The sequence below is a fragment of the Zootoca vivipara genome, chromosome Z2 (genome assembly GCF_965207765.1).
Source record: "Zootoca vivipara chromosome Z2, rZooViv2.hap1.1, whole genome shotgun sequence".
NCBI classification, from domain to species: domain Eukaryota; kingdom Metazoa; phylum Chordata; class Lepidosauria; order Squamata; family Lacertidae; genus Zootoca; species Zootoca vivipara.
This window is the reverse complement of record NC_142585.1, coordinates 4049423-4074689: the sequence shown is the minus strand read 5'-3', so window position 1 is coordinate 4074689 and position 25267 is coordinate 4049423. Positions and strand designations below refer to the sequence as shown.

General features: G+C 46.9%; 1 protein-coding gene across 1 annotated transcript in view; it reads left to right on the top strand.

Annotated features, from left to right (window-relative positions):
* GPC3 (glypican 3) overlaps window positions 1-25267 on the top strand; it is a 196185-nt gene that overhangs the window by 151540 nt on the left and 19378 nt on the right. Inside the window, exon 6 of the mRNA XM_088665404.1 lies at window positions 3210-3369. Within this exon, the coding sequence (XP_088521530.1) occupies window positions 3210-3369 (160 nt within the window). The remainder of the gene's footprint in view (window positions 1-3209; window positions 3370-25267) is intronic.

Genomic DNA, 25267 nt, shown 5'->3' with positions numbered 1-25267 from the left:
TCTTCGTTTATTCTCCATCTGAAGGAATTCTGTTCTTTTCCTTTCATCTCCATAAATATTGAATTATGATCCGACAATGTTCGTGGCGTAATCTCACTCCGTAGTGTCCTGGGCACTAGTTCTTTAGATATCCACATATGGTCAATTCTTCCCGAACTCTGATTTGGTTCTGAGAAGAAAGTAAATTGTTTCACCGTCGGGTGTTTTATTCTCCAAATATCCACCAGTCCCAGATTATATTCTACAAGATCAAAAAAAGATTTAGGTAGTTTTCCATCGATCGTGTTTTCTCTTTCTTGTTCTATCCATTTCGGGTATCGCCACTCCATTGAAGTCTCCCATTAAGATGATCTTCTGATCCATATAATCTGTTAATCTTTCTTCCAACGTCTTAAAAAATTCTGCCTTGTTTTCATTCGGTGCATAGAGTCCAACCAAAATCAGTTTTTCTCCATGTAATGTTATCTGCGCAACGATCACTCTTCCCTCTTCGTCCCTTGAGATCAGTTTCGGGTCCAATTTCTCTTTTATATACAAAACCACTCCTCTCTTTTTATTAGCAATTGAGTTTATAAATTCTTTTCCCAGTCCTTTATTAATCAAAATATGCCTATGTTTCTTTGCAACATGAGTTTCTTGCAAACAAATTACATCCAATTTCTTTTTCTTTAATATATGTTCAATCTTATTTCTTTTCTTTTTATCATTCAAACCATTCACGTTCCATGACAACACCTTAAGTGCCATGCTTAATTCTACTTCAAAAATCTATTTTAGTTTTAGATGGGTGTTATAATACTGTCTTTATCCTCCTCCTCTTCCTTTTCATCTCCCGATTTTCCTTCTTCTCCCGACTCTTCCTCTTCCTTTTCTTCTTCCTCTTCCTCATCCTTCTTTTTTCCTTTTCTCCTCCTTGGCTTAGTTTCCTCTTCTTCCTCTGCGGTCTCTTCTGCTAAGATTGCTAAGCTTGGTTCCAACGTTCCAAGGAACTTCTGGTATTTCCTTAAGAATTTTCCAATGTCAGACATGCTTGTCAACATATGTTTATTGTCTTTATAATAAAACATGATCCCTTCTGGGTATTCCCACTTATGTTGTATTCCATTTTTCTTCAACAATGACACCATCGGTTTATAAGCGTCCCTTTTGCGCAAGAACCTTCCTGGTATTTCTTTAAAGATGATTATAGGTCTTCCTCCAATAATCAGTTTATTAGCAAAGCTCAGTCTCAATATCTCATTCCTCAATTCCATTGAGTTGAAAATAATCAAACAGTCTCATCAAATACTTTTAAGAGAAGACTAAAACCCTGACAAGTGGATCCTTGTGGCAAAGACCCATTCATCCAGCAGGGAAAGCCTGTTGAACAAAAATGTCTCCAACTGTTTTCGAAAAGTACATGTAGTAGGTGCTTGTCATATCTAGACAGGGATGCTATTCCAGAGAATTGGCGAAGCCACACTAAAAGCCCTGCTCCGAGTAACTGCAAATCTTTGGAACTTGCAGGAGAAACTCTCCCGCAGGCCACAGGGAACTCCTGGGGGTGTAAGGGATACATGGTGTCAGGGCCGGTGCTAGGGTTTTTGGCACCCTAGGCAAGATCACCTTCTGGCGCCCCCACCCCCCCCGGCCTAGATGGCGGTTTTGCGAGAGGTGGGCGGCAGGGGGACCAGGCAGCGGCGAGAAAGGGCTCCTTTCTCGCACTCGTCCCTCTCCCGCCACCTCTGCAGCTGACAGCAAGGACAGGAGAGGAGCGGCAGGCTGCAGAGCTGGAGGTGCACAGCTGAGCCTGCCACATCCACCATAGAGGCCCCCGCGCTGCGCCTCTGCCCAGCCGCCTCATGCGCCCTTGCGGGGCTTTCTCTGGCAAGAGGGTGAGGCTGCGCTCGGAGGACCCCTGGCCCGTCATCGCCACCGTGGTGACTGGGGAGGGAGGGGCCACCGCCGCCCCCTCGGCTCTCCTTCTCTCATCATCATCATCACTTTTAATTTGTATACCGCCTTTCTATCATACAATACTCAAAGCGGTTTACAAGCTGAAGAAACAGAATCTCATGAAATACAAAACAACCTTATAACAATCTAATGCAATACACAAATATGATAATAAAACATAGCTTTAAAATAAGCAATCAAATAATGTAACGTTCAACAATCATTAAAATAGTATAGAATAATATCAGCATATGAAATTTAAACAGAAACCCACTCTTAACATTTACAATAAATAATTTCAAAACAATAATCAATAAAACAACAGCAAGCCACAGTGCATAAAACAATACAATACAAATTGAAAAATAGAGACTGGAGGGTGAGGCAAGGCAGGTGGAAGGAGGCCTTGCCTGATGGAGTCTCTCCCCTCACAGTTCTTCCTCCAGGCACAGCTTCCTTATGAGGAGTCCCAGGGTCGGAGGGGGCGAGGCAAGGCAGGTGGAAAGAGGCCTTGCCTGATGGAGCCTCTCCCCTCACAGTTCTTCCTCCAGGCACAGCTTCCTTATGAGGAGTCCCAGGGCTGGAGGGGGCGAGGCAAGGCAGGTGGAAAGAGGCCTTGCCTGATGGAGTCTCTCCCCTCACAGTTCTTCCTCCAGGCACAGCTTCCTTATGAGGAGTCCCAGGGCCGGAGGGGGCAAGGCAAGGCAGGTGGAAAGAGGCCTTGCCTGATGGAGTCTCTCCCCTCACAGTCTTAGCGTAAGCCGCGGCGCCTGGGGAAGGGCAACGGCGCCGGTGCCTGGGCCGTGGGGTGCGCCTCTTCCTGGGCACGCCTTGTGCAAAAGGAGCGTTGTGCCGCGCACGGGGTTCACCCCATCGGGGAGCGGGCTCATGGTGCTCGGCTGGCCGGGCAACACCGTTGCTGTTGCGCTGTGCGCACGCGCACTTAGATTTCCCCACCTGCTCCGTCATGCGGTGCGGCCCTGCGCCCCCTGCAGGGCATTGCAGGGAACCACCTCTGCAGCAAGCAGCAGGAGGAGGGAGAGCGGCGGGCAGGGGGCAGGCTGGCAGCGGGCCCCCCATGACGGCGCCCTAGGCAGTTGCCTAGCTCGCCTCTATGGATGCTCCGGCCCTGCATGGTGTTATGAGGGATACAGGACTTACAGAGAATACAACAATATAAAAGTTACATAAGAATCAAAGGCAACAGTTGTGATGAATCTCCTGGCATTTGAAGCCTCTCTGATCCTTTCCCCGTTAAATATATTGTCTTCCAGCTCTTAAAAGGAATGTCCATCTCTCACTGGAAAAATCTGGAGAAACCAGAAGATGAGGATGAAGCAGGAAGTGGGGGCTGTGATGACGAGGACATCTGTGGTGGTGCAACTTCTGGAAATGGGGAATTAAGAGTGAAGAGTCAGTTGAGATTCTTGGCAGGTAACTGGTGAGGTGGGTGGGCAAGGCTGAACTAGCCAGTTCTTTATCCTTTCCTGGCGGGGGGTTGTCTGCAACCAGGACAGCCAATATTTGGCTGTGCATTAACTGTCCCCCAGTTCCAGAACTAAAAGCAGGACTGGGCAGATTCATTGAGGAGTGGTGGGTACCCATCTGTGATGACTTGCAACGCTTGACAGAGGAGGCTTTACTGGTGGTGCCACTGCTGAGTTGCCACTGAACCTTGATCAGGACTTTCAGTGGTGGTTCCCCTCTTGTGGAACACCCTCCCTGGTGAAGGAGTCTGTCTGAATGGTGGCTTTTCCTGGGAGGCTTGAAATTATTAGCAGTGAGGGCATGTTGCTTTTAGCTCTTCTTACCTCTATTAAATTTTTTCTTGCACACAGGCTGGTTGTGCTTCTCAAAAACTGAACACACACATAGATACATGCATGTGAAGAAGGACTTAAATTAGAGAAGGGATTTGCAGTTTTGAGGCTAACTTCTGTTTTCCTCCACCTCCAATGGGGAAGGGTCGTTGCTCAGTGGAAGAACATCTGTTTTGCACACAGAAAGTCCCAGGTTCAGGCCTGGTGTCTCCAGACAGGGCTGTGAATTCACCCTGTCTGAAACGCTTGAGAGCCTCTTCCAGTCCATATAGACCAGTGATGGGCAACCTTTTGAGCTTGGTGTGTCAAAATTCGCCAAAAAACCGAGCATAACTCGGGGTGTGTGTCACTTTGAGAGAAAAAAACATAATTTCACGATATTTACAGTTTAAATAACAAAATGTATAATTACAATATATTACTGTATTTAATAAACCAAAAACTAATTATTTAACCAAAGCAAACCAAAAAACCCTTATTTATCACAAAGTGCCCAGAGTTGTTGAGCTTTTTTGGGGGAGCTGCTGACCAAAGTTTTGGAGGTTTTTTGGGGAGGTGCAAAAGTTGCTTTGCTTTTGGGGGGGAGAGAACAGAAATAAATGACGAATAATACTTTCGCTGGAACTAACACGCAGCACCGACAGTCTGCCAAAGCGCCAAAAAATCCAGCACAGAACGGGTTAAAAAACGAACGCTGTTACACCCAATCATCGTCTGCCAAAGTGCCATAAAAACAGCACAGAAAGGGTTAAAAAACTAATCTCTGGCTACCAACAACAACAACAACAACAAAGGATCCGGGTTTTAACAGCAGAGACAAGCTGTAGCGTGAGCAGGAGCGTGAGCACAAATGGGGGGGGGGAAACAACAACGACAGCGCGAATGGGCCAATGGGGCGCGTGCCAGCAGTAAGGGCTCTGCGTGTCACGTCTGACACGCGTGTCATAGGTTCGTCATCACTGATATAGACAATGCTGTGCTAGATGAACCCAATCATCATCTTGCGTTCACATAGTGTTCACTTGTGTTCACATAGGCCTCAAAACTGGTGTTGCTGACATGACAGTTTCTCTCCCCACCAGCACCACCACTCTGGTTTCCCCACCTATCGTGGGAAATAAACTGTTTTGGGAGGAGAGTGGTGTGCTGCTCTCCTCCCCACAGCAGATGCTGTATCCTGGAAACAGATTCACTTTATGGAACCACCCTTGGGAGATCCTTCAGAATTGGATGGTAGTCCAGAAATTGAAATGATTAGCTTGGGAAAAACCACCCAAGTGAAAGCTCAGTGACCACAGTGTCTTGCAAGGGTCATTCCCCAAAGTGGTGAATCTCATTATATGGCCTATGTGGATTCCAGGGCATCTTTTAGCCATAGACATCAAACTAGCAACAGTAGATGGGCAAGAACCACAGATCCCTGGGGTGTTGCTAGGAAGGCTGTGTCCTGGCTTCCGGGTTCAGCGCCAGCGCCGATCGGCGGGGTTTCGTCTCGTCTCCGAGACGGCCCGTCCCTGCTAGGAGTGGGGAGGGCAGCGAGAGCGACGCTGCGCCCCTTAGAACCTCGGGAAGGGCGTCCCGGGGGCAAATTTGCTCGGCACAGCCCCAATCCGGACTCCCCAACCCTTCGGCTAGCTCTAATAAGAGCTCCGGAGCGAGGAGGGTAGAAGTCGCGGGGGCCATTTTGAGCGGCAACGTTATTCTAGCAGGGAGAAGCTTCAAGCCGAAGGCGGAGAGCGCTGGATTCTTCCGAAAATAAAACGATTGGAAACAAGATTGTAAGTAACCTCACGATTTGGATTATAAAACAATTTGGATCTGGGAGAGAGGGGAGAAAAGAGGAAGCCACCCCCCCCCACGGCAACAAAAGAGACAGTAAATAGAAACCCAAAGCCGTAAACAGAAGATTTGCAATTCAAAAGGATCCCTCAAAGGCATCAAAGAGAATCTCCCCTTTGATGCAGGGTGAAAGGGGAGAGAGACTGTGAGTGCCCTGCAGCAAGAGGTAAAGACTAAGAAAAACCTTTCTTTTCCTCGGGAGCCGGCAGCCCAGACAACCCAGTGAGTTGATCAGGATTTATAAGTCAATTTTTATTTCACTTTGTATTTCTGGACTTTGTGGAATTTCTTTTTTGGTTTAAATGTTTGTGAAATGTGAGTTCGAACTTTATTGTTAATAAGACTTGAAGAATGCAGCCAGTTTGTTAAAATGGAGTCGAGAAAATAAACTGTGATCATATTCCACCCCACGTGACAAGTTTTGACCTTGGCAGGATTGAACTATGTCAACAAAAAAGTGTTCCCCTGAGTTCCAGCGGTCTGTTTTGACCTTAATGTGGGAAACAAGAATAGAATTATGTCAAGAGGAGACACGACGGCAAGAGTTACAGCAACAATTTCAGATGGTGATGGCAGAATATGATTTTTTAGAAGATGAAGCTTTTGACACTGAAAAAGATGATTGTGAGAATGACAATGATGGTGACTGTGATTTGGGAGGAAGATGAGGACTGTGATGATTCAACACAAAATGAAGCACACCACGAAAAAAATGATGACTTTACTCTACAAAAAGTTGGATGGAGTGCCCTGCCTTTGAGGGGGGCACGATTGGTATTACTGGAACTCCAGAACGCCCACAGGGAAGAAGGAAAAAATATGCAGAGAAGAGAAGAAATTCAGGGGTCCTGTATGGTGGCCTGGATGGCAAAAGACTGTAAACAGGGGGTGGGGTGAAGGGAAAGTGATGTTGTGATTATAAGGATGGATTTTTCTGTTTTGTATTGTTTTTTCTCTTTTTTTGCCCTTTCTTTTTTCTCTTTTTTCCTATTTCTCTTTTTCTCTTTTTTTGGTATGACAATAGATGGTTGGATGGATGGCCTCCTGCGTACTGCCCTGGTTTGCTGGAGCTCCCTGGTGGCAGGGGGGGGGGGCTTTGGGGTCAGGGGAGGGGGAGGAGGACAGAAATCCAAGCATAAAATGGACCATCTCTGACTGTTCACATACATGGGATACTTCTGTGGCAGGGGAGGACCCATGTGGGTGGGTAGGAAGGAGGTGGAAAAGGTGTTTATGTATGTACCGTTTTTTTTTTTGTATTTTGTAAAATTAATAAAAAGTATGTTTAAAAAAAAATGCTAGGAAGGCTGTGTCCTGCGACTCTACACCTTTGGGTGCCGTTAACCACTGTGCCTTGGGTATACAAAAATGTAAGAAGATCCTGCTCCATCGGGCCAATGGCCTGTCTGCCCATCACCATGGGGATAGGGATTTATCCCAACATACAAGTATTTGCAAAGCGATTTTCCCCAATATAAGAATTACATCACCACCATTATCATTATCGGTACTAGATCAGCCAGTGTTATTACCTGAAGGTTTCCAAGAGACTTATAACACAGGTAAAAACACAAATAAATATATTCATACCATAAAGCACGTAACAAACACAGGAAGCTTTGTCTGCATGCGAACAGTAGTTTGTCAAAAGCTTGGTAGGGGGATGATATAAATCTTTACCTGGTGTTAGAAAGATGTCAATGAAGGTGCCAGGTGGACCTCACTGAGGAGCACATTCCACAGTGTTTGCTGCTTTCATCAATACTTTCATCTGTGTGCATAAGTTACCCTAGCATTTCTCTGCATGTTAATTCGGAGAAGTGCAGATTTTGAAGGATGGGTGTGTTTCGCTTTGCACCCTGTTTTGCAAAGTGAGTGTTATGTCGAGTTCTGCTTTCTCTGTGAACTGAACGGAATCTCTCCCACATTCCTTCCTCCCTCCTATGTGGACCACAGCGCAAATGTCACTCCCCTCGGTCCCTGCAAAAGCATTCTTTTCCCAAGCATTGCTGCTCACTTCCCTTTCCCAAGACCAGAGAAATGAACCTGGGTAGGCTCAGCCCTCCAGCTTTCAAGTTTAAAGAGGAAAACAGGGTCTCTTAAAATGAGGCCAGATGCTTGTATAAATTCCCTCCCCTTGATCAGGGACAATTACCTGCTATTTAATGGAGTGGAAGCTGAGGTATTTAGCCGCTGCTTGTCAGGCACTATATATATATATATATATATATATATATATATATATATATATATGGATAAATAAAACACCGAGATAGTAAAATACTGGGTAAGAGAGAGCAAAAGTGACCTTTGAATTATCCTATCCAGCCCTGGTGAACATTGGGCAATGAGAGGACATCTGTGGTTCATATACAGAGGGAGGCATCTCCCTTTCCTTATCTAATGCTCAAGCCATCTTCAGGGCCAAAACTGCAGGTCTGCAATTGGATCTGTTGGTGGCCTCATCTTTAATGAAATGCAGCCAGTTTTGGATCTGAGAAGCTATGCAGGGGGGAGGGGGTGTTTGACCCTCCATGGGCACCCATCAACCCCCTGTGGGAGAAACAGGAGAGGGGTGAAGTGGGTAGGTAGAGATGGAGACCAGGGAAATGAGGTAAAATAGAGAGAGGGTCAAGTAGGTCTCTTGTAGCACCCCCACACGCCTGCAGTTCATTAGTCAATAAAAACATTCCCCTTCATAATGTGTGGTTTGACCCTGACGGGGGGGGGGGGCAGAACCAGAGGATATGATAATGCTGGGCCAGATGTCAAATCTGCTGTGGAAAATGGGGCACAGGCTTCAGGTGCACAACTCTGTGCTATCATGTTTGCTCAGGCTGCAATGAACAGACCTGACTCCACCCTCGCCCACTGAAAGACTACTAGGGGGAAGTAGTGGCTTAACAGGGGTGAGCTGGAAAGCATCTAGTTCAAATGTTGGCTCCACCCTGGTTTCATACCTGCCAAGTTCCAGCCTGAGAAATAAGGGACTGGACCGGAAGTAGCAGGCCGGAAGTAGCGCTGCCGCCATTTTGGAACTGGGCAGAGCATGCTCAGAAGCGACTTTTGATGCTGCTCTGCCCTGTTCCAAAATGGCCGCCGCACCAGAAGTCGCGCTGCAGCCATTTTGGAACTGGGCAAAGCAGCATCAAAAGTCGCTTCTGAGCATGCTCCGCCCAGTTCCAAAATGGCCGCCATGCCAGAATAAACCGGGGGGAAAACAAAAAAATCCATTTTTCGGCTGGGGGCAGCTGGAAAAACGGGGGTTTCCCAGGGAATACGGGAGACTTGGCAGCTATGCCCTGGTTTCATTAGGTGGTCTTGGGCAAGCAAGCATTCCCTGGCCTTGCCACCTGTAAGCATCTGTCAGGGATGCTTGAGCTGAGATTCCTGCATTGCAGGGGGTTGGACTAGATGACTCTCAGGGGACCTTCCGACTCTACAACGGTATGATTCTATTCTGTGAAAATGGGAATAACAAAACGGACTCTAGCCTAGTAGGGGTGTTTGCAAGGAGGTATGGGGAGCACTTGATCGATTCTTATGAGGATACTAGCCATGATGGCTTTTCTCTGCCTCAGGGCCAGCCCACCCATGAAGTGGGGTGAAGCAGCTGCCTCAGGCTGCAGAAGTCCCCTAGGCATCACCCCCATAGTCTCCCCCACCCACCCTGACACCTCCACCACTGGCAGGGGTGCAACTTGAATAAAATATTGGGGATGAGGGCAAGTAAGCCCCGCCCCACATTTTTTATTTTATTTGCCCCCTCAAATATTTCACTGGAGGTGCTGAAGTGACCTCAGCCCCTAGGCCTTGGCTCCTATGACCTCTGGCAGAGAAGCAGGGGCGATGCAAGTGGCAGAGGTGACGTGAGGGAGGTGCCACGTGGCAGTGGTGGGTGGCGTGGTGGCAGTGGCAACAGGTTGAGGAAGGTGGCAAAGCCACTTCCCATTTTGCCTCAAGCAGCAAAATGGGACACAACTCCCCTGCTCTGCCTCCCTGGTCAGATGCAGCAATGCTTCTGAATGCCAGTGCTGGGAGCCACAGGAGGGAAGAGTGTGGCTCTTGTGCTCAGGAGTCCAGCTTGAAGGTTTCCCATTGGAGCGTCTGGGGGGGCCACTGTGAGAACAGGACGTTGGACTGGATGGATCATTGGTCTGATCCTGCAGGCTCGCCTTATGCTGCAGGCTCTCCTTATGCTTTTAGATTCTTATGGGACATAAAGAGTGGGCAAGAAATTCAGTTAATATATATGGTACATAAAATAATAAACATGTTATTACTCATTTTAACACTGTGCTTGTTCTCCTGTGTCCAATGTAGGAATATGCAGCCACCCAATTCCTGCAACCTTTGCATTCTCAGCACTGCACTCTAACCAATATTTGCGAGTGTAGACCTTTTAACCACCCCCGAAATAAATTCAGACAAAACTCAATTTTTTTGTTTTTGTTTTTGGCAGAATTTAGGCCAGAACTTTATTGATTACAATAAAGTGAGTGGTTGCATAGGCTCTGGTTCAACTAGCTCCCTCCACCCTTGCAGGCAGCGCTGACCCAGGGCACCAACCATAAGTCAGCCTTGGGTGAACACCTGGGACATGGGCGTAGGCAGGGGGGCAGGAGGGGGCAATTGCCCCCCCTAGAAGCAGGGCCGCTGGCCAGCCTGCCCCGCTGCCGTCTCCCTTCTCCCTGGCGGGCGGAGGGAAAGCCAGGCAACCGCTTTGCGTGGCTCTGGGACTTTCCCTCCACCTGCCCCGGTGATTGCAGAGGGGGAAGAGGGGATCGGAGCAGCCCGATTTCGGGCTGATCCTGGCTCCCCCTCGCCCCTGCCGATCGCGGAGGGGAGAAGGGAGTCGGAGCAGCCTGATTTCGGGCTGATCCTGGCTCCCCCTTGCCCCTGCCGATCGCGGAGGGGGAGGAGGGAGTCGGAGCAGCCCGATTTCAGGCTGATCCTGGCGCCCCCTCGCCCCTGCCGATTGTGGAGGGGGAGGAGGGAGTCTGAGCAGCCCGATTTCGGGCTGATCCTGGCGCCCCTGCCAATCGCGGAGGGGGAAGAGGGAGTCTGAGCAGCCCGATTTCGGGCTGATCCTGGCGCCCCCTCACCCCTGCCGATCGCTGAGGGGGAGGAGGGAGTCAGAGCAGCTGCTCCGATCCCCTCCTCCCCCTCCACGATCGCCAGGGCGGGAGGAGGGAAAGCTGGCAAGGGAGAAGGGAGCTTTCCTTGCCCCGCTGTGGCCCCTCCCCCCGCCCCTTGGCCCTGCCCCTTGCCCCCCTGATTTTCATCCTGGCTACGCCCCTGACCTGGGACAGTGAAAAGCAGGAGCCCTGCTAGTCCTCCACCTAGATGTCCCCTGGACTTAGGCTCAGGGCACAACCCCTCACAGGGAGGACCAACCAATGAGTCAATGGATTCCTTTAGTGGAATACCCATTGCATAGGGATGGCCAGAGCGCTCTGCCACCCCATCACCTGAACCAGAGCCTATCCACAACCTTACAAGTTGTGACGATTTGCTACACAGCAGGTGAAGCCCAAATGGCACCAGCTAACCAGCTAAGTGGGGAAAATTCCTGCCGTGCCCCTGTCCCAATGACAGACAACACACGACGACATAGCAAGGTCAAGCGTGCAAGCCCTGAATATAAGGAGAGGTGGGCGTGAGTTCCAATGCACTGGCCCAAAAGAGGAAGCTCAGGGATATGTGCATGGGCTTAAATTTGTGTATACAAAGAGCATTTTTTTTTGCCTTTGGCAGTTTGTAAATTATGAGCCCCCCCCCCAGCAATGCTAAACCCACATATTTTTATACCAAAGCAAAAGTCACAAATCCTGCAAGGTTTTCCATTTGGGGGCAACTAAGGTTCTGGCAGCCCTCAGCATCCATGTCAAGTATTCCTGAGAGATGAAATCTTTCAACTGATTTTAAGTTCATTTTAATTGCTCTACTCTGAGTAAAACTGAGACATGTATGTTTGGGACCCACCCTATTTTTGCGATTGCAGTATTTTTAAACCATTTTTTAGCGTTGTATTTTAAATTGTGCTGGGGCCTTCAGGTGAAGGGCAGGGAATAAATTAAAATACTACTAAATTATAATAATTGTCATAAAAAGGAGGAGGAGGAGAATTGTTGAATACAACCCAATATTAGTTTGCTCCAGGCATTACTGTTGACCCTGGCATACATCAGATATATTTGCTGTAAACTGCTAGAGAGCCACTGGCTTTGCAAGGATCTTGTTTCATGGCAACAGGATTTAACTTACCCCTGCTTTCCCCCTTCTCAGGGCTGCCTGCCACTGAGTCTTCTTCCCACAGCTGTCAATCCACTTCATAAAAAGAACTCAAGAAGTAACTCATAATCAGGGGAAGATACGTAGATGATTCACTTGCTTATTGTTTTTATGTTGGAAAACAGCAGTGTTCAGGGCTCCTGCAGGTGGAAAACTCTCAAAACAGAAGATGTGTACAGATTCATGTGCTCTGCTATGCATCCTGGATGGCAGGATGATGAACACCCAGCCCAAACCCTCTAATGATCTCTCCCAGAGGCTGCATGTAGATGTTAAAAAGCATGGGGGAGAGGACAGAGCCCTGAGGCACCCCACAAATGAGAGCCCAGGGGTCTGAGCACTCATCCCCACCACCACCACTTTCAGAACACAGCCCAGGAGGAAGGAGCGGAACCACTGTATGACAGTGCCCCCAGGCAGCCCCCAACCCCTCTAGCGTTAGCCAAAACTCCCCCAAACCCAGCCCATCTTAGACTGTTGATCTCCATCCTAGGATGACAGGTGAGTTAGGGAAAAGCCCACCCATTTGTTTCTATGACAACAGAGCAATCTATTTAAGATGCTAGTGATAGATACTTAGCTGAGCAGCTGTGGCCATTACCTTTACAAAATAGCTGGTTTGACTGACTTCCTTTTCTAGATCCTAACCTCATAAAGGATCACAGGCCTAGAAGGGGACCACACATACATCCAGACTGACCCCCTAAAAAACCCTATAACAATAGAAAAGAAATAGTTTCAAAGTAACATGAAAAAATAAAATACAACAATAAAAGCAATTTAAAATGTAAAACAACAAACAATGCTATATTTAATGTTCATCCAGTAATGTATTAAAAAGCACGAGTCCTACACACTCACCTGAAAAGATGAATTTTGGCAGGATTGGGTCCACTGCTCAAATCTGGCCAAAAGCAGGTTGGATCTGGCCCGCTGGACAAAAGTGGTCCCTCAGATCTGTGGTCTGTGGATAGTGGTCTATCCATTTCTTCAGACTGGCAGAAATGTTCTAGGAGGGTCTCGAGCAGAAAAGTGTCCTTTCTGTCGCCTGCCTGCAGCCTCAATCCTTAATCCTGGAAAGGCTGACGAAGCTATGAGATGGAGCACAAGATAATATTTGGCATGACTGTCTGCATTATTAGATGGGAAGCCCAGAGATCAGTGCTAGAAGAAGAGTGTTTTGGAAGCCTGGTGGAGGAGCCCTGGCTGTGAAGCTTGTTGGAATTTGGCACTTTGATTGCAATGTACTGGTAATCAATTTCTGGTTGAGAAAGTCTGGATACCAGCTCAGGAGGAACAGCAAGCAGCTTCCCTCTGATTGGCCTTTGTGAGGTAGGATGCTGCACCCAGCGGGCATTTGTTATATTCTTAACTTTTATGTGCTCCTTAATCAAGTCCCAGGGAACATCTACTTGCTTTTTTTGTTTGATAAGGTTTCTCTTGACCAAGAGAATTGACATTCTTTTCAATGAGAAATGCAAACCCATGGAAATAGTTCGGTTTGCAGCAGCAGCTGCACAAATGAGTTACAGTAATTTAGTTAAATCAGATGCATAAAGTTTTTGCCATTTCAAGATTTAGGTCATCTGTGTGTTTCTGGGATGACATCTGTATCTGGATTGTGTGTTTTTGTACTGTATATGGAGAAGCAGAGGGGTGTGTGTGTGTGAAAAGTGACTCTGCGGTCGTCTGGCCAGATTTGTTCATTTCATTTTTTTAAAAATATATTTATTAAAATTTTATAACAACAACAAAATACAACTACAAAACACACTCTACACAATATAAAAATACAAAAATACAAAATACAGAAATACAAAAAACAACAAACATACACAAAAAAGACAAAAAAACATAAAAAAACCTCTCACTTATAAATCTTATTTCTAATCTATTGACTTCCTCATTCCTCCTCTTACTGCGTTGGGCATTTGCAAAAAGAAAAAAGGATGTGGGCATTGCATAAAATTTTGACCATGCCCATGGGGAGCATATATCAGGGGTCCCCAAACTAAGGCCTTGGGCCAGTCCCTGCCTTCCAGCAAAACCTACCTCACAGGGTTGTTGTGGGGATTAAATGGGGAGGAGAGAATGGCAACTATGAAACGAGGTGAGAGATAAATGCAATAACTTTAAAAATGTGGCCTAACAGGGTCTTGTGCTCAGAGGGAGCTTGATTGTCGCATGTTGAGCCTGGAGTTTTTGTCACACCAGGTTCTTGTGATTAGTTTGTCTGGCCAAAGTCCATTCTGACCTTTCAGGATTAATTTTAGAACGTTCCTGTTTACCCAGGTGCCGGGCGACTTAATGATACTTGAAATTAGCAGCTGTGAGGGTAGGTGCTTGCTCTTAAATGTTATGGGTTATTTTTAGATTTTTCTTAATTGTTTCAAAATAGTTTAAATGTTTTTTTGTTTTTGTTTTTTTGGGGGGGAAAAGAAATATTGTTTTAACTTTTTGTTGTTTGCCAACCTGGGCCCTTTTGGGAGGAGTCATGGGGTAGAAGTCAAATAAATAAATGAACAAACTACCTGGACAATTTAAAGGTGAGTGTTATGTACTGAGCAGAATCCTAGAACAATATGATCCAAAATGCAGCAGTCTGATTGGTTCGCAGGAGCCACCCAATCCAGCTGGAAGTGAATCAGCAATCTGATTGGCCTGCAGGAGCAGCCAATCAGGCTGCTGGCAGAAGTGAATCTGCAACCTGATTGGCCCACAGGTGCAGCCCTGAAGTAGCCAATCACACAAGGCCCATTGTGTAAATAATGAATATAAGCAGACGTATTGGGGAAAGAGCCATTTTTCTTCCCCTCTTCTCCTCTTGCTACTACAAGCTGAATAAAGAACATGAAATTCACTCTCGACTCCAAGTATATTTCAGTCAGGTTGTTCCTTAACAGCTTGGGACCAGTTTACCTGCAAGATCATCTTCCCCTCACATGCACCCACTCAGTGGCTTCAGTCTGTGGTACTGGTGCTGTTGCAGGGCAGCATAGCGCTAAGAAGTCAGCCTCTGGAACTCCCTACCTATTGACATCAGGCAGGTGACTTCACTGTACTAATTTTGCACCTGCTAAAAGCTTTTTTGCTTTCACAAGCCCACACAGATATGTGATGTGTGATTTAAATTGGTTTTCAGCTAATATTTGATTTTAATAATTTTTAAATGTTTTAAAATGTTGTTTTTACTGTTTTACTTTATTCTTATATTACTTTTGTAAATTGCTTTGTGGGTTTGTTGCAGTTAAGTGGTATATAAATCTTGGAAAGTATATAAATCTTGGGAATATATCTATATCTACCTACCTACCTACCTACCTATCTATCTAAATGTAAAAGGTGCATGTGTGTGACTTCCAACCTTTCTCCGAAACTTCTTCACCGATTGCATTCAAATTTTGACACAACATCCCAAACGAATACACAAGGTATCTTAGGCAATTCACATAGACATATGTCACACTTGGGCCACGTAAAACCCCCCAAACCCCGTGTTCCAGAACTCACAACTCACCCTAAAGTGCATGCTGGGGGGGAAAGGAACAGGAGAGCTTGCAAAACAGCACCCTCTAGCGCCGACCACACTGGTACTGCACCTCCAGTGGACAATAACGGAACCGGCACAACCCACCCACTCCCTCCTCCTCCTAGGTCATGTCCTAATGGCCCTCTCGAGCTCACCTCGCACCACTGATGCCTCAATCCCACCTCTGACGCACCCCAATGGCCGCCTGGAGTCCACCTCCGATGCAAGCCACACCCCAAAGTTGCTGTCACCAGTGCCTCCAACCTACCTCTGACTCAGGCCGCACCCCAAAGTCAGGCCGCAGGCAAGAGACAGACTGGCCGCCAACACCTCGAGAGCCGGGCCCCGCCCGGCGCTGCTTCAGCCAACATTGCAAGCCCCACCCCAAAGTTGCCGCAGCCACTGCCTCCAGAACAGGGGGGGGCACTCACAGGGATGTGCCGGGGGGTCGGGGGTCGGAGACTCTGCGAAAGCTCATGGGTCGGGACAGGGTGGGGACAGTCACAGGGATGACCCAGGGTGGGGGGAGGAACGGGTGCAATACCTCAAAGGTCGGGACAGGGTGGGGGGAGTCACATGGATGACCCTGCATCAACAGAACATGCGTGAAACATTTCAGCAAAATGAAGTGGTACTCTCAAGGTGAGGGGAGTCTGAAGGGGGACTCTGAGGATCCATTTAACAGACTGAGCCACAGCAACACGTGGCCGGGCCAGCTAGTATATAGTTATATATATATAATGAAAAGAAGCGAAGAACCAATTTCCTGGCAAGCTAGCTGAAAATGGGATGGAGAATGATGGTTTTATATATTTTTGAATTTATAACCTGCACTTTCATAAGGCAGAGTACAACATGTAAGGATCAAATCAATACAGCATTACAAAATACAATCAATAAAGCATTGGTGGTAGTATGACCAAAACAGAGACTGACCTTGTGAGGAAGAGGCAGAGCTCAGTGATAGAGCACCTGCTTGGAATGCAGAAGGTCTCAGGGTCAATCCCTGGCATCTCCAGGAAGAGTTGGGAGAGACTCCCTGCGTGAAGCCCTGGAGAGCTTCTGCCAGTCATTGTAGACAATAAAAATGCAGTATAAACACTACATGCACTACTGGCCTGCAAGCACTCCAGTTGGAGAACAGCCTTGACCAAAGGGGTCATGGGCTTTGAAGACGCTTGAACTCAGGACAAAAGGGGGAAACATGCTAAGAGGAAGGCGTGCTTGGAAAACCCTCACTGTGATCCTGCCCGGAAACCAATGTCCCCACTGTGGAAGGACGTGTGGATCCAGAATTGGACTCCACAGTCACTTATGGACTCACTGTTAAGGCTGTTTTCATGGAATACAATCTTACCCGGCTACGAGGGATCACCAAAGAAGAATAGACAATACTGAGCTGGAGGGACCATTAGTCTGGTTCAGTATAAGGTGACTTCCTGTGCTCCTTGCCTTGAAGCAGTTTGGTGCAGCCTTTGACAACCTGGCATTGCTGCTGCGCCTATTACTGTGTCTTATTTTCGGGCTATGGCTTATATTCCTTGAATGCTTAAAAATCCTGCTACGGCTTATTTTATGGCTACGGCTTATTTTCGGAGAAACAGGGTAGTAGTGAATCTGGCACCTTGTTTCAGCCTCTCCTTACTTTGGCTTAAGTGCAGCCTCCTCCTCCTCCTCCTCCTCCTCCTCCTCCTCCTCCTCCTCCTCCTCCTTGCTTTGGGCATGAGAGGGGTTGCAACTGCCACTATTTTGGGTCTCTGAAAGGTGCTTCCTGTTCTAGGAACTCACTCTTTCAAACAGCTGTTATGGGGGAGGGGGGGTTAGAGTGGGGAGAGCCTTTCCTGTTCCTATTTGCCATACCGCTCAAGCTGCCTGGTGGGACTTCTGCTTATTATCGGGATATCAGTAATATCTCTTCCCTCTGCCCCCACTCCCAATGTTGTGTTTCTCTCTGAGCTCCATCAGTTCGCTGCAGCTGTTTACTTTTTGCTCTCCATCCCCCCCCCCCCAAGGAAACTCCTCTGTGTTAGGCAAAGCTCATAACATAGCTACGTACCTGGGAGTTATTGTGTGCTCCCTAAATCACGCTGGAGGGCAACTGTTGTACAAAAGACAGTAAATTAATTTTCAAAATAAAATAAAATACTGCCTGTCTCACTTTGCCTTTTCAGGCACAAATTGTACCTAGTGCTAAACACACACACAAACGTACCAGTCATTTTTTTTTCTGCACAAAGTTAATTTCGAGTAGCTGGAGCTGACGGTTATCACTTATGAAACAGGATTTTGCTTTGAATATCGTATGAGATCTTGTAAAACTCCTGTCAAAGCCAATCTTTGGCTTTTTTGGGGGGGGTGAACCGGACATGGGAGACTAGGGTTTGAATCACCACTTGACTGTGAATCTCAATGGGCAAAATTTGGGGGGCCAGTCAATGCCTCTCTCAGGCTAACCTCCCTCACAGGATAAAAAAAATTCCTGGGTGCTCTGAGGGGAGGGGAAGGGGTAGAGGGAAACCCAGACACAAAAAATGGATCCTTTGAAGTGCTGTGCCCCACAGGTTACTCTTGTGGCAGGAGGGGACTTGGGGGGGGGCAGCATGAAGAAGGAGGAGGATTAAGTTAATATTATAAGATATAAGATTTTGAACTAGAAAAGAAAACCTGCCATAATTAATTAAAGAAGTTAGGAAAACCAGGAGGAAGAGAGTCGAGGAAGTCACAATTATAATGTTAACAAAATAAGAACTGGATATTTTATTGTATTTTTCTTTTTTCTCTTTTTTCTTTTTCTTTTTGTTGTGTATTGTTAAATTGATTGTTGTGCTGAAGAAACAGCTGGGGGAAAACCAAACCTCAGAGCTCCACCATCCCTGTCCTCTCAGTGGCAGGGAGGGGAGGAGGGGGGAGGAGGGAGGGGGGAGGTTAAACCCAGCTTACAAGGGACCCCTTTGATTCTCAACGCCCGCGGGTTCTACTGGTGGCAGAAGTGGACTGGTGGGTGGAGGGAAAATGAAGGGACAGAGTCTACATTGCATGTTTTGTTTGTCTTGTTTGTATAAAACTAATAAAAATTATTTTTTTTAAAAAAAAGGATAAAAAAATTCCTTCCAGCAACACCTTAGAGACCAACTAACTTTGTCATAGGTATGAGCTTTCGTGTGCATGAACACTTCTTCAGATACACTGAAACAGAAGTCACCAGATGCTTATATGAGGGCGCATCTTGTGACTTCTGTTTCAGTGTATCTGAAGAAGTGTGCATGCACACGAAAGCTCATACCTATGACAAACTTACGGTAGTTGGTCTCTAAGGTGCTGCTGGAAGGAATTGTTTTTTATTTTGTTTTGACTACATCAGACCAACACAGCTACCTACCTGTAACTCCCTCACAGAGTAATTGTGGGAGGGGGAGAAAACCATGTAGGCCACCTTGAGCACCTTGGGGGAGGGGGGAAACATAGGATATAAAATCAATACATGAATGAGAAGAGTTCCATATTGTTTGCTTGTTCCATTTCTATCCCACCTGTTTCTTCAAGGAGCTCAAGGTGGTGTGCATAATATCGTCTCCTCCCATCTTTCCTTACAACAGCCCTGTGAAGTAGGTTAGACTGAAAGACATTGACTGGGCTCAAGGTCACACCCAGTGAGTTTCTGAGCAACAACATTGGTCCATCTACTTGAGTATCTTCCAGATTTTCAGACAGGATTGTCTCCCAGCCCCATCTGCAGATGCTGACAGTGAATTGAACCTGGGACCACTTTGGAGACCATGCCATCTGCTGCTGCTGAAGCAACAAAAACTCCGAACTAGAATGGAGTGGTGGCAATGGTGTTTCAGTAGGACCTGGGAGACCCAGGTTCCAGGTCCTCCTCACCCATGAAGCTTGCTGGGTGACCTTGGACCAGCCACAGTCTCCCAGCCTAAGCTGCCTCATGGGGTTGTTGTGGGAATAAAATATGGAGGAGGGGGAGCGAGAGCTCTGTGCATTTCCTGAAAGAAAGGTAGGATATTTTTGTAAACAAGAATAAGAGGCACACCTTTTTGTTTTCTGGAGCAGGGATTTTTAGGAATTTAGAGGTCTGGGTTTGCCTGGCACCTGTACCTTAGTGATTGGTTCCATCAGTCTCGGAGGGGAGATGGTGTCATCCAGAAAAGCAGATGGAAAGAAGTGTTTGAGCAGCCAGAGGTCCAGAAGCAGACATCCTTGCCAGATGCTGGAAATAGCCAGCAGCAGATGCTGCATTGTGTGCACGCATGCACTCTCCTGATGATGTGACTTTTGAATAGGGAGCTAATTCTGGTGACTGGTGTTCCCACTCTTGCCCTGCTCTCTCTCCTCCCAACCCCACTTGAAATCCAGATTTATCATTCCACAAACATCCAGCCTGGGAAACAAAGGGAACCTCAAAGGCAGCATGCTTTGATGCACAAGGTTTCAATGCTTGTGTGTTGCCCACGGCACACACAGATGGCCTCCATGCCACATTTAGCATGCCACGGTTGGAAGAGAAAAATCAGGCACAGGCAAGGTCATAGAATCATAGAGTTGGGAGAGACCACAAGGGCCATCCAGTCCAACCCCCTGCCAAGCAGGAAACACCATCAAAGCATTCCTGACATATGCCTGTCAAGCCTCTGCTTGTTGTTTAGTCGTTTAGTCGTGTCCGACTCTTCGTGACCCCATGGACCATAGCACGCCAGGCACTCCTGTCTTGCACTGCCTCCCACAGTTTGGTCAAACTCATGTTCGTAGCTTCGAGAACACTGTCCAACCATCTTGTCCTCGGACGTCCCCTTCTCCTAGTGCCCTCCATCTTTCCCAACATCAGGGTCTTTTCCAAGGATTCTTCTCTTCTCATGAGGTGGCCAAAGTATTGGAGCCTCAGCTTCACGATCTGTCCTTCCAGGGAGCACTCAGGGCTGATTTCCTTAAGAATGGATAGGTTTGATCTTCTTGCAGTCCATGGGACTCTCAAGAGTCTCCTCCAGCACCATAATTCAAAAGCATCAATTCTTTGGCGATCAGCCTTCTTTATGGTCCAGCTCTCACTTCCATACATCACTGCTGGGAAAACCATAGCTTTAACTATACGGACCTTTGTCGGCAAGGTGGTGTCTCTGCTTTTTAAGCCTCTGCTTAAAGACCTCCAAAGAAGGAGACTCCACCACAATCCTTGGCAGCAAATCCCACTGCCGAACAGCTCTTACTCTCAGGAAGTTCTTCCTAATGTTGAGGTTGAATCTTCTTTCTTGTAGTTTGAATCCATTGCTCCGTGTCCGCTTCTCTGGAGCAGCAGAAAACAACCTTTCTCCCTCCTCTATATGACATCCTTTTATATATTGGAACATGGCTATCATATCACCCCTTAACCTTCTCTTTTCCAGGCTAAACATGCCCAGCTCCCTAAGCCATTCCTCATAAGGCATCGTTTCCAGGGAAGATCAAAACTTCCCCAAGTACCAAGATCTTCTTGCCACTGGAATATGCAATTGTCTGGGGAACTTGAAAGAGGAAGGACTGTCACTCAGCATCAGAGCATCAGCTTTGTTTGCAGAAACTCCAGGTGCAATTCCAGGTATAGCTGGCAATGGTCCCCCCCTCCTTTTAAAGCCATCTTAGTTTCATGGTACCCATCACTGCTTCCCATGGGAGTGAGTTCCATTGCTCTACTGTGTGGAGATGTACTTTCCTTCCTTATGCCTCATTGAATCCAATGCCAATGTTCAGCTTCATGGTACGTCCACTTTCTCTACCAGCCTTCTATGTCTGCTTCTCTATAAACTTATATCATGACATCTTATTCTCCTTTTCTCTAAGCTAAAAAGTCCCAAATGCTATAACTTCCCTCCACGGGGGGGGGGGGGTCTCTCCATCCTCTTGATCAGTTTGGCTGCCCTTTTCTGAACCTTTTCCAAACCTGAAATATCCTGTGCACAATAACTCACCCCAAGCCTTTGCTTCTGTGAAATTGCCATGCGGGGCTGCACAGAGGAATATCCCCCCCAGCAGTGGTATGCCCCATTGTGTTTATGCAGATGTCAGATACAGGCTAGTTGCTTGTGAGATCAGGCTTCTCCCCCCCCCCCCACTCTTTAAATGTGTGACCTTGCTTATATAAGGGTGCAAATATATTGGGGTCCTTCATGAAATGGAACACCCATTTTGAAACTGTTGCATGAGTGCTTAGCTCCACCTCTTTTTTATCATGGCATTCTCCCCCCCCCTTTCTTCCCACCTCTCCAGTTGATGTTGCACCCATTAACATACATAAATGAGCATTTTTACAAGTGTCAGTCTTTTAATGCTGCTGGAGGTGGAGGGGGGAATTTTAAAAGGGAGGGGGGAGAGGAATGTAAACAGAATGAAATTCTGAAGCAAGATCATTGATATGACAGGACTAAAGCGCAGTGGCTCGCTCTCTGAAAAGCCCCTCCTTTCATCCCTCTAATAAGTCCATTACTTGTCCTAGCGAATATTTGAAGGCCCTTTTCATGGGGAGCTGAGGAGCGGAGCATGCTTTGCATTTCAGGGCTTTGTCTCCAGGCTCGGGAGAAACCAAAGTTATTTCTGCTTTAAAATAACAGGAGCAAAGGAACAGCTAAGCTCCTTTCATTCCGAGTCCCTTACATTATTTTACTGGACAAAGTTTGTGTTGGCTACAAAACAGGCCCATTCACAGGACCTAAGAGGAGGAATTTAGGTAAGAATGAAGCCAGGATTGTGCCATATATAAAGGCTCCTTTTGCGAAGGCCATTAAGAAATTGCAAATCATGAGCCTGGCTGAATGGTGACATTAAAATTAGCCTTGCTAATTTTCAGTAATTCAGGCCCATTGGGCTGAGCTTACAAGTCCACCCCAGGAGATGTTCCCATAATTGCAGTCTCAATATCTCTTTCAGTTAAGGTGAGTCTGCTTTAAAAAAGGGGGAGGGGGTTAAGTTGGGGAGAGGAGTGCATCCTGACCAAGTTTTAAAAGTCAGATGTGGTATGACCAAGCAGGTAATCTATTGATTTAGGGATAAGTTAAGATTTAAAAGGGATATGTACAAAAAATGGAAAAGGGGGGAAATCACCAGAGAGGAATTCAAACATATAGCCAGCACGTGTAGAGACAGAGTCAGAAAAGCTAAAGCACAGGCTTGCTAGAGAGGTTAAAAGCAACAAAAAGGGCTTTTATGGGTATGTCCGTAGCAAAAGGAAGAACAAGGAAACAGTGGGGTCACTTAGAGGAGAAGATGGTGAAATGCAAACAGGGGACAGAGAAAGGGCCGAACTCCTCAATGCCTTCTTTGCCTCAGTCTTCTCCAAAAAAAAGAAAACAATGCCAGACCTGAAGAATATGGAGCAGATGATTCAGCAGGGGAAACACAGCCCAGAATAAGTAAGGAGGTAGTACAATAATACTTGGCTAGTTTAGATGTATTCAAATCTCCAGGGCCAGATGAACTACATCCAAGAGTATTAAAAGAACTGGCAGAGGTGATTTCAGAACCACTGGCAATAATATTTGAAAATACCTGGAGAACAGGCGAAGTTCCAACAGACTGGAGGAGGGCAAATGTTGTCCCTATTTTCAAAAGGGGGGAAAGAGAGGACCCAAACAATTACCGCCCAGTCAGCCTGACATCAATACCAGGAAAGAAAGAAACGCTGTAATCACTAAAAGTCAGCATTGGTTTCTGAAAAATAGGTCATGTCAGACTAATCTGATCTCATTTTTTGACAGAATTACAAGCCTGGTAGATGAAGGGAATGCTGTGGATGTAGCCTATCTTGATTTCAGCAAGGCATTTGACAAGGTGCCCCATGATATTCTTGTAAAGAAGCTGGTAAAATGCGGGCTAGACAATGCTACCATTCAGTGGATTTGTAACTGGCTGACTCACCGAACCCAAAGGGTGCTCATCAGTGGCTCCTCTTCATCCTGGAGAGAAGTGACTAGTGGGGTGCCACAGGGTTCTGTTTTGGGCCCAGTCTTATCCAACATCTTATCAATGACTTGGATTGAGGGCATCCAGAGCAAGTTTGGAGATGACACCAAATTGGGAGGGGTGGCTAATACCCCAGAGGGCAGGATCACACTTCAAAATGACCTTAATGGATTAGACAACTGTGTCAAAGCAAACAAGATGAATTTTAACAAGGAGAAATGTAAAGTACTACACTTGGGCAAAAAAAAATGAAAGGCACAAATACAGGATGGGATTGAGAGCAGTACATGTGAAAAGGATCTAGGAGTCCTGGTAGACCAAAAACTTGACATGAGTCAACAGTGTGATGCAGCAGCTAAAAAAGCCAATGCAATTCTGGGCTGCATCAATAGGAGTATAGCATCTAGATCAGACATGTCAAACATGCGGCCCTCCAGATGTTTTGGACTACAATTCCCATCTTCCCCAACCACTGGTCCTGCTAACTAGGGATCATGGGAGTTGTAGGCCAAAACATCTGGAGGGCCGCATGTTTGACATGCCTGATCTAGATCAAGGGAAGTAATAGTACCACTGTATTCTGCTCTGGTCAGACCTCACCTGGAGTACAGTGTCCAGTTCTGGGCACCACAGTTCAAGAAGGATACTGACAAGCTGGAACGTGTCCAGAGGAGGGCAACCAAAATGGTCAAAGGCCTGGAAACGATGCCTTATGAGGAACGGCTTAGGGAGCTGGGTATGTTTAGCCTGGAGAAGAGAAGGTTAAGGGGTGATATGTTAGCCATGTTCAAATATATAAAAGCAGGGCCGGCTCTAGGTATAGAGTAGACGGTAGGCGGGAAGCTGTGCAGCGAAGCCGCGCGGAAGCCATGCTGTGAGGGCGGAGGCGCCCGACCTGCTCGAGACTGCCCTGTATAAAAGGATGTCATATAGAAGAGGGTGAAAGATTGTTTTCTGCTGCCCCAGAGAAGCGGACACAGAGCAATGGATTCAAACTACAAGAAGGAAGATTCCACCTAAACATTAGGAAGAACTTCCTGACAGTAAGAGCTGTTCGACAGTGGAATTTGTTGCCAAGGAGTGTGGTGGAATCTCCTTCTTTGGAGAGGCTTGACAGGCATATGTCAAGAATGCTTTGATGGTTTTTCCTGCTTGGCAGGGGGTTGGACTGGATGGCGCTTGTGGTCTCTTCCAACTCTATGATTCTATGATCTCAGAAGTCCACTCTGCACAAACTTGTGGCAGGGCTTTTAGTGTGGCTGCCCCTATTCCCTCTTGAGACGCAGCTTCTCTGGAAACAACTGAAGATGCTTTTGTTCCAACAGGCTATTCCCAGCTGGATGAATGGGTCATTGCCACAAGGATCCACTTGTTGGACTTTTAGTCATGCCTTAAACGTATCTGTTGGTTTTGTGGTTTTAACTGTATTTAATTTTCTTATGTGAAAATTGCCATGAGACTGGTTTAGGTAAAGGTAAAGGGACCCCTGACCATTAGGTCCAGTCGTGACCGACTCTGGGGTTGCGCGCTCATCTCGCATTATTGGCCGAGGGAGCCGGCGTATAGCTTCCAGGTCATGTGGCCAGCATGACAAAGCCGCTTCTGGAGAACCAGAGCAGCACATGGAAACACCATTTACCTTCCTGCTATAGCGGTACCTATTTATCTACTTGCACTTTGACGTGCTTTCGAACTGCTAGGTGGGCAGGAGCTGGGACCAAGCAACGGGAGCTCACCCTGCCGCAGGGATTCGAACTGCCGACCTTCTGATCAGCAAGCCCTAGGCTCAGTGGTTTAGCCCACAGCGCCACCTGGGTCCGAGACTGATTAAAAAGTAGTAGTAGTAGTAGTAGTAGTAGTAGTAGTAATCTATTATTCTATAACAGGCATCCCCAAACTTCGGCCCTCC